Genomic DNA, 9848 nt, shown 5'->3' on the forward strand with positions numbered 1-9848 from the left:
TACACATCCTAAATGTTTGATACTGGTTGTCCACTTCAATGATTGTTGTAAATCCTGAGTTGTTCACCTGTTGCTGTTACTCACCTGGTTTTAATATAACAGAGATTATAGTTATTGGTTTTTTTGGTTTCCATTTTTGGCTGCCACATAGTTTTATTTGTCTTTCACAGATTAAAAAAAAAAAAAAAAATTTCACCAGTTTTTAAAAATGTGATTAATATTTAATTTAATTTTGTAATATTAATTGACTATTTTTCAATTGAATTGATTTGAATTTAATAATAATGATGATAATAATAATAATTAATAAAAAATAAATTGATAAATTTAATTTAATTTAATTTAATTTAATTTAATTTAATTTAATTTAATTTAATTTAATTTAATTTAATTTAATTTACCATGGCTTCGAATATGTTAAAAAGCTACTGCTTGATAATGTACTACATGTCCCAGAATCCCTTGCCTCGGTGCTAACGTCATATTCCGTCGCCGTTGTTAGTCTTTTTTCCCTCTTTGCATCGGTCGGTCTGTGTTGCTCTGTTTCTCATATGTAAAGTCGAGTTTCTTCAGTTTCAGAGGGTTTCGGAGTTCATATTTGCAGCAGAATGGGTCCCATCGAGGTAAAGTTCATAATGTTCAATAAAACTGACGCTTCTGACCGCAATTAAATCAACTTTTCATACATTTTAGACTAAAATCTGCGCTCAGGTTCAGGCCAGGTTCGCGCTTTGTGTTGTGTAGCTGCCACAAATGTTTGATGATAAACTTAATATCTGATGTATTTTACTTATAATAGATTTGTTAACTTACAATAAGTCAATAATAATTGATTTTTAACGTTACTTCATCTCTTTTACCTGTCAGAGGTTCAAACGAAGAGAGAAGGAGTCGAACCAAACTACCTTCAAAATTTCTGCTAAATTAACATTTTCTTACTGATTAGTAACAATTTACACATTTTATAACAACTTTAAAAACATGTCCTTGTTAAAGAGAGACTTCCGGTATATTCGGGTCGTTTATAAATGAGTTGCCTGCATAAATACATTAGTTCATTTCATTTTCAGTGTTGTGGTTTTTCTATGAAAGCGTTCAAGGAAGGAACCATATCACTGCTTGTGTGTCGCATTAACGCATTTTCTTTTTGTAAGTAGAGTTTTTTTTAAATTAACTTTTTCAATATATACAAAATATAATGAAACAAGACTACTTATTACAGTAAATCAGTGTAAAATAAGTAGAATAAACAGAATTAGCGACAGTAAGAAAAAAACGATAAACTGTGAAAACAAATGGAAAAATACATTTAAAAGAAATAAAGGGGGCATCATGTATCGATAAATGAGGAAGCACATTTTCAAACAATATATTTACTTCCTGTTAGACCAAACTTCATGAAACCTTCCTTGGTAATTATTAGTCTTTACAATTAGAGACTCAAAAGTCTGTCATCAATTTTATGTTTTATGTTCCGCTGTGTCGTTTATGACAAAACCACCAGGTGGAGCCACAATACATTCAAATCCTGCACCTGATGATATCAACTGTATGTGACTGAAACGTTGCATTCATAATTAATATGCAGTTATAATCATCATCCATCAGTCTGTTTGTCCTGTTTTTAACCTCATTCCTCCTACAGCTGATAAATAGATCTGTTGATTGACTCAAAAAGGAATCAGCAACTATTTTCATAATTTGTTAATTGTTTCGCTCATTTTTTAAATTTTTTTTTTTTTTTTAAAGAAAAAGCATCAAAAATTCAGTCAAACCAGAATATTGACTGCTTCTGTCGGTCGGACAAAACAAACACTGGAAACATTTTCAGTTTTCTCGCATTTAATATAAAACCAAAATAATTAATCACATATAGAAACTGTCAGATAATTATTAATAATTATTACCTGACGTGGTCAAAAGTAAAGCTGCAGCTGACGATTATTTTCATTATCGATTAATCAGCCAACTTTCTTGATTAATCAATCGGTCATTTGGTCAGAAGATACTTCTTCATGATAAAGATCTCAGGATTTAGTTGGTTTGTCTTCAGGATATTGAAATGAACCTCTGAGCTGTGACGTAACGTCGCTGCGGAGAGTTTCAGGTGATCCAGAGCGATTAAATGTAAAATATATAAAAACATGATGTTGTGTTTGTGTCTGCAGCTGCTCCACATGTCCGTCTTCTCGCAGAGTTTCTCTCCCTGCGGTCGATTCCTGGCGGCTGGAAACAACTACGGAGAGATCGCCCTCTTCAGGTGCGACAGCAAAACACCTGAAATCTGCACGTTATCAGAGTGATGATGATGATGATGATGATGATGTACTTCTTGTTGCAGCCTGTCTGCAGCTCTGAGTCCAGATGCGACGGCAGTCAGTCAGAAACCTATTCTCACGTTCACAGGTGAGTTTCTTTTTTGTCTTCTTTAATCAATAAATGAACAAATGAACAGTTTCTGATCTCTCGACTCGTTTAAAGGTGTATATTTATATTTAAAACTGTCCCGTATGCTAATAATATCCTCTAGCTCCAATGAAACCAACGGGTGACGTCACACCTCGCTACCTCGCTGCGTCCGTCTCATGAACAGTCCGTGGAACCTTTTCTGAAACTACTTGATAAGCTTCTCCTTCTGCCACGATGCAGGATAGAGAAGTTTTTAATGTGTTTCCGCATGAAAAAAAACAAACTCTGTACTCAAAGGAGATGTTCAGGAGACTTGCGGAGGCCTTTCTCGGACATATGGTGCACTGATGAAAGGACGTTGTTCTGAGGGATGGAAGCCTTTGAGAAGGGACACTGAACTCTGACCAATGACGGACTGATGATGGGACTAAAAGCTTAAAGTGTTCTAAGACTCTGTTCATCTCTTCTGTCCTTCAGCTCATGAAGGACCCGTCTTCTCTCTTCTGTCCACCAACTGTCAGCTGCTGAGCGCCGGGAACGGCGAGATCAGAGCCTGGAGCTGGACCGAGCTCATCAAGAAGGTGGAGCTGAGTTTAACTTTAAAAAAAACCACAAGACAGACTAAAGTAACCGTCGGTGTGAAACCAGCTTTCTGTCAATATTTGTCTGATATTTGACTTTTTGTCTCCTCAGAATGTGAAGCCTCTTTGGACAAAAAGACCCAACTACAAGTGAGGAGCAGCTTGTGTTTTCTGTTCATTTAATTCATTTCACTTTGTACTGAACAGCAGATTCAGCAGATTTTAGCTGAATAACAACACATTATCCCTGCTGATCAATTAACAAATCATCTATCAGTCTGTAGATTGATCTCCTTCCTTTCAGGCAGCTGTTAGTTTCAGTTCATTTCTATAAAACATCAACCTGAAGACAGAATTCATACAAAATAAAAGATCATGTTAGCATAAAAACAAAAAATTAATATTAGCATAAAAACATAGAAAGTATTGTTAGCATAAAAAATAAAAGATCGTGTTAGCATAACAAACTAATGTTTGTGTGAAAAATAAAGTAATTTTGACATCGACTAAAATTTTTACAAAGTTCCGTCGGCGTACAAAAGATGCATTATAATAGCATTAAAAAGAAACTTGCGCATGAAAATAAATAACGTTAGCATAAAAAAAAACAAATTTCTTCTTCTTCATGTCCTGACATGGATTCCAGCCTCACAGCGTGTGCAGATCACTACATGTGTGTGTGTGTGTGTGTTTGTTCAGATCCAGTCTGGAGATCCCGGAGATCAACTCGATGGTCGTCAGTCACAGAGTGAGTCGATCAGCTGAACGTCTCAGTCGTGGGTGATACGGTGATGTGGCGCCCTCTGTGGTCACCGCTGGTAACTGCAGGCGGTTTGTTTGCATCACTGCTGCCGTCGCTTCACATTTTTAGACACAATGTAGATTTTTACATACGATACCTGAGTTTCTGCACTGAAACCAAGTTTATACAGTTTTGATCATCTGTGTGAATGTTTGATACTCGGCTCTGAATTAACTGACAGAAGAATTATCACGACTGTATTTTTTCTCTGCGTGTGTTTCAGGACAACAGTCTGATAGTCGGTGGAGGCGACAACAACATCCACATCCTGGACCTGGAACACGGAGTCTTCAAGGTCTGTGAGAGTCCTGGAAACCCTGCAGCTTAATGTTTAATACAGCAGAGTGTGAGACTTAAAGAACATGAGTCATAAGTTATTTGATTTTGAGATAAAAGTTGTAATATTTCCAGAAAAAAATCATAATAGTTTTGATAAAAAGTTGTAAAAATTGATAATAATTGAGATAAAGATGTTCCTCATCAGACCGAGATGTTTGTGTTTGTTGGTTGAGTTCTTCATTTGGACTCGTCGTCGTCCGACAGGAAGTCTTAGTTTCATGTTTGAAGCTCTGATCAGACGCTCAGAGGAAGCTGTGGACTTGTTTGGTGACTTTTCCTCTGTCAAGTGTCTGTCGCCTGTCTGTCGTGTCTGCAGTCAGTCCTCCAGGGACACTCGGACTACATCCACTGTGTGAGCGTGAGAGAGAGGGAGGGGGAGATCCTGTCGGGGGGGGAGGACGGAGCTGTGAGGATCTGGGGTGAGTGACAGCACAGACATGTTGGCCATCATCAGAGAAGAAGAAAACTTGTTAGATTACAGTGAAGAGAAGAAGAAAACATGTTGGATAACAGTGAATAATGATGTGTGTCTGCAGACTGCAGGACTGGTCAGTCTGTTCACTGCATCGAGGTCTACAAGTACGAGGTGAGATGAGTTTTTATTTTATTTTATATTGTTTATATATTTCTTCTTCTCCAAAATAACCTGCACAGCCTGTATGAACACAGAACAAGTTCATAATATAATATTATTTCATGTTAGGCTAAATTATATCAACATTAAGTGAAATAATACAGGCTCATTGTCAAACAGCTGCAGATTTACAGATAAATAACAGTGAATACGATCACATACATTCATATGTTAAATGTTTTTCTTTCATTTGAGTTTATTTTATTATATAATGAGCTTATATTTAAGATGTACAACGAGAATCAAACAAACTAAAACAGTCTGCAGGTGTGTTAAAGCTCTGTGAGAGAACAACCTGCAGGACTGACGGGACGATCAGAGTCACATCACGCCAACAGGAAGCTGAGTGTTCGGACGCAGCATTACAACAGCTGGACAATATATCGATATTATTGTTATTGATATCGTGATATGAGACTAGATATTGTCTTATATTTTAGATATGCTGTACTTGTTCTTCTTTTCCTGGTTTTAAAGCTGCTTTACAGTAAAAAGTCATTTTCTGAACTCAACAGCTGTTCTTTATTTTCCTTTTATCCACTTTACTCATTATATCAATCAATATCAATCAGTTTTTATTTATATAGCGCCAAATCACAACAAAAGTCATCTCAGGACACTTTTCACATAGAGCAGCAACAGTCGTCCCTACAACGTTTGAGGTTTTTGGTTAAAAATATTACGCCCCCTGCTGTTGGAGGAGGGTCAGACCTGCTGGCCCTGTTAGCTGTTAGCCGTTAGCTGTTAGCTCCACATGTTTGTGTCTACGTTCGTTATCTTTGCACCTCTATTTCATATTATTGTTTTTTTTGTGAAGCACTTTGTAACTCTGGTTTTGAAAAGGCACTTTAGAAATAAAGTTTTTTTTTTTATCATGTTAGCAGTTAGCAGTTAGCTCATCATGTGATATCTGTCTCTCAGAATTGTGCTCGGCCTCAGTACGGGAAGTGGATCAGCTGTTTGACCACAGACTCTGATTGGATGGTAAGAAAACATCAACACACATGATGCGTTCATGTCCTCCTGGGAAAAAACATTCACTTTATTGACGACAGCAGTCAGAAACACAAAGATGTTGAGTTTTCTATCATAGAAAACTGGAAAAGCAAATATCCATGTGTGAGAAGCTGCTGCCAGAGAAGATTTGATCTTTTTGTGTCTAAAACGACTGAAATTATTAATCAGTTATCAATTAAAGTTGCCAATTAATTTCCTGTCAGTCAATTAATCATCTAATCATTTCAGCTCCAGAGTGCTAACACGTACATTGAGGGTCATCAGGAGGTTAATCTGACCATGAAACACAGATATTTCTAATAAATTAATAACCTCCAGCGTTTACAGCTGATCAGAGACATTATTGATCGATGAGTATTGACGGTGTTTCTGTCTGTGTGCAGCTGTGTGGTGGAGGTCCGTCTCTGTCTCTGTGGCATCTCCGCTCTCTGTCTCCCACCTCCATCTTCCCTCTGAGCGGCTGCCAGAGACACGTCAGCTTCCACCAGGACATGGTGAGCTCTCCCACAGCGTGTGTGTGTGTGTTAGCGTGATGTTAGCATGTTGTTAGCATGTTTTAAGACGACGTGTCTCTGTCCTCCTGCTGTAGATCCTGGCTGTAGGTGAAGGTGCGTTTGTGTCTCACTGCCTGCTGGGCGGGGAGGTGAAGGCTCAGATTCCCTGCACGCCTCAGAGCCTGAACACACTGCAGCTCAACACCAACAGCTCCGAACACAGAGTGAGTCAGTGAACGCACCGCCAGCTGTCGGCTCCACCTGCACCTCATCAGATACCTGATCAGTAACACAGCATGAAACACAGACACACTTCCTTCTGCAGCAGTTTTAACATCAACTGCTTATTGATTATTATCTGATTATTGGATCATTTCTGTCTCACAGCTCTGAGATCAGCTGCTCGATATAAACAGCATTTCTTTAACACAGTCAGATGTGTCCATATGTACGTAGAAATGTGACTTGGTGGTTCTAACATTTCCTACTCTGCATACTGACCCTGAACACATCCTGTGAACCAGACACGAAGCCTCAGCCGAGTTACGTCAAACGAATCGGTATCTTCCAGAGTTTTCACTGATCTGTGGAGGGAAACATTCAGCCTGTGTGGCGAGTGGATATCGCCATGGTTACCTACTGAAGGAGATGGTCATGTGACGTGTTACATGTGTCTAATGTCTTTTCCAAAGTAATATAACAAACACTTTTACACACATGAAACACTGTACTGGGGAATTTTTACACTCAGCGTTAACGACTAACTTAATAGTTAATGTATTAAAACTATTTTTGGGTCGTGTGTAAGTGAAATAATATATAAAACATATTTTTAAAAAAAAGCCTATATCTGAACTCAACCCTTCTGACAACTTAAAATGCAGCAATGACTGATGGTAACCATGGAGACGACGTGTGTATTACACCGTTTAAAACCGACGTATCGAGTTCAAACGTACCTAGTTGCCGTATTTATTTTAAGACTGTAATTTATGATATATGTCGGCGCCAGTAGATGTTCCCTCCATACATTCACCTTAACATCGCCGCCGGTCTCTCATCTGCGTCCCAGTCGATCCCATCAAAACTCCCACACAGTCTGACTGCTCCGAGTCTTTGAGTGATCTGATCCTCCAGACCTGCTGGGTTTCCTCTGAGATCCTGAGAGCAGCTCAGTAGAAGAGGAGCTGACGAAGGCTTACGTGTAAAAAACAAAAAAAACAAAACATGGATGTGCTTGAAACGTGAATGTTCCTGCAACAAATCTACACGACGACCAGAACGTTTCCCTCTGCAGCTCAGTGAGAAACAAAAAGAGCGAATTTGGTTCTAAACATTAACATTCAGTCATTTAGCAGACAGACGCCTTTTATTAGAGGACAGAGACTGACGAGCTTTGGTACAAATTCAAGTAGCCGACCAGGTAGAAGTGCAATAAGAGAGCACTAGACAGAAGGTCTGTCTCTTACGGAAATATAAAGTAAACAACTGAAGTAGACAAATGCAGAAGAAACATTATAAACAACAAGAAAGTAGAGCAACAACCAACAAAGTGCGCAAAGGTTGAAGGTGTCCACAGAAGAGCTGAGTTTTCAGGTGTTTTTTTGAACGCACCAGCAGACTGCGTGCAGCCGGGAGCTCGTCCATCCCGTCCCGTCCGTCACAGAACCACAAACCAGAAGAGACCTGATGACTCGGCGTAACTCAGAACTTTAGAACAACTGTTGTGGATTTTATTCTGCATCTATTGGTGTCGTCTCGCTTTAGATATATATCTTCAGGGTCAGTATGTAGAGTAGGAAATGTTAGAACCACCAAACATAACGGCACCTCAGGGTTTTATTAAGACCCAAACTTGTCCTTAATCAATAGTTATTAATCTTTTAAGGGAGTATGAGATACAGTGGACGTTTTCTCATAATAGAACCGTTGTTTAACCAGTGACTCATGTTCATCATCAGAGGATGTTACAGGAACAGATTCAGTCTGACTGGTTTTATATAAAATAATCGGTAAACCTTGTTCGCTGTCAACGCTCCAACTTTATAGAGACCGAACGCAACACGACCACCGGAGGGGAAAACAGTTAGTGTTTCAGCTCTCGGTTGAATATTATGACATTAACAAAACACCTGCAGCTCATTAAAAACATTAGATTTCAGCATGTTGAAGGATTAATTTAGCAGCAGAGAGGAAACAGTGTATTTATTTCTTACCTGCACATTTTTCTGATTTATCCACATTCCACTAAAACACAAGTTGCAAAATGTCAAAATGCTTCAGCTTAACTTACAGAAATATAGTGATAAATGACATTTGGATGTTTGCTGCACACGTAGAAATAATGACTGTCAGGATCCCAGTTTTCCCTTTTTTCCCGCCTCTCATCTTATCGTCTGGATCCACGTTTGTCTTCTTCAAGACTCAGTTTTTCGGTTCGGCAGCTTATAAAAACTTAGTTTTGGTTCTTCGCTGTTGGTGGTGAATCCCACCAAGCAGCAGCAGCGTTCAAGAATCCTTCTGTTGTTTGTTATCAGATCCACGTGAACAGGAGGAGAGTCAGTGGAGAGCGATGATTGGTTCTCCCCTCTGAGGTGGGCGGGACTTAACGCTCTCTATCAGTCCAGCACTAAAATGCCTTTATATTCAGAGCAGAGAGTCACTTACTGTCTGCTTCACATTCTACAACATTACTGCTAAAACTACAGAAACAGTTTGTCTTTTCTCTGAGTGCACCTGAACGCCTCGTCACTAACGTGTTCTGTATTTTGTGTGTTCAGGTTCTGACGGTTGGAGGCAGCAGCGACCACATTGACGTGTTCACTAACCTGTCGTACAGAGCTTTCTCCCTGAGCTTCTGACACACACACACACACACACACACACACGCGCACGCACACGCACGAGTCCGTTCAAGTGTTTGTAAAGTTGTCAGAAAGTCGTGTCACTACTTTTTGTATCGTTTTGTTTCATGATAAATAAAATATTTTTGTCATTTTATACTTCTTGTTATTTGCAACAAAATAATCTAAAATCAAAGGCTCACTTACTAGCTTTTGGAGCTTTCAGTCACATCTCATGGTCTGTGGTTAATTTTGTCAACAAAAGTTCTAACAAAAAATATTTACGGACAACATTTTTATGACCAAAACTCAATAAAAAGTCATTTTTGAAAATCACTATTTTGACATTTTACAGATGAATATTGGTTGTTTGCAGCTCATGAGAGAGAAACCAGCTGACCGCTCAGAGCTGCTGCTGCTCTGCTGGAGAAAACAAATAGTTCAACTTTTCAGCATTTCTTCTTTTTCTTGCTGAGAGTTTTTCTGTAATTCTCATTTTGTCTTCGAAATGATTTACGTGAAGTTCAAGGTTTTTTGGGGGGATAAAGTCATGTTTGTCAAATCTCTAATGGAGGCTGTGAGAGCAAATTTGAAACCAATCATGAGATGAAGACCGAGGTGAATATGAAGCTACAGCAGCTTCTTAGCGCAGCATAAAGACTGTAAACAGCCAGCCGGACTCCTAATCTACACTTTATATCTGGTTTGTGTGTAAACGTGATGAGTTCC

The 9848-nt window shown here is 38.8% G+C and overlaps 1 protein-coding gene across 1 annotated transcript; it reads left to right on the forward strand.

The window, feature by feature from the left end:
• The first annotated feature begins 490 nt into the window (after window positions 1-490).
• On the forward strand, window positions 491-9276 carry thoc6 (THO complex 6). Its single transcript, XM_044330275.1, has 14 exons — window positions 491-623; window positions 2169-2260; window positions 2342-2406; window positions 2887-2990; window positions 3103-3140; window positions 3690-3738; window positions 4016-4087; window positions 4448-4550; window positions 4668-4717; window positions 5687-5749; window positions 6166-6276; window positions 6372-6500; window positions 9057-9142; window positions 9177-9276. The coding sequence occupies exons 1-13, from the start codon at window positions 609-611 to the stop codon at window positions 9135-9137; spliced, it is 972 nt and encodes a 323-aa protein (XP_044186210.1). The 5' UTR covers window positions 491-608; the 3' UTR covers window positions 9138-9142; window positions 9177-9276.
• The last annotated feature ends 572 nt before the right edge of the window (window positions 9277-9848 follow it).

The sequence above is a fragment of the Thunnus albacares genome, chromosome 17 (assembly GCF_914725855.1).
Source record: "Thunnus albacares chromosome 17, fThuAlb1.1, whole genome shotgun sequence".
Classification (NCBI taxonomy): Eukaryota; Metazoa; Chordata; class Actinopteri; order Scombriformes; family Scombridae; genus Thunnus; species Thunnus albacares.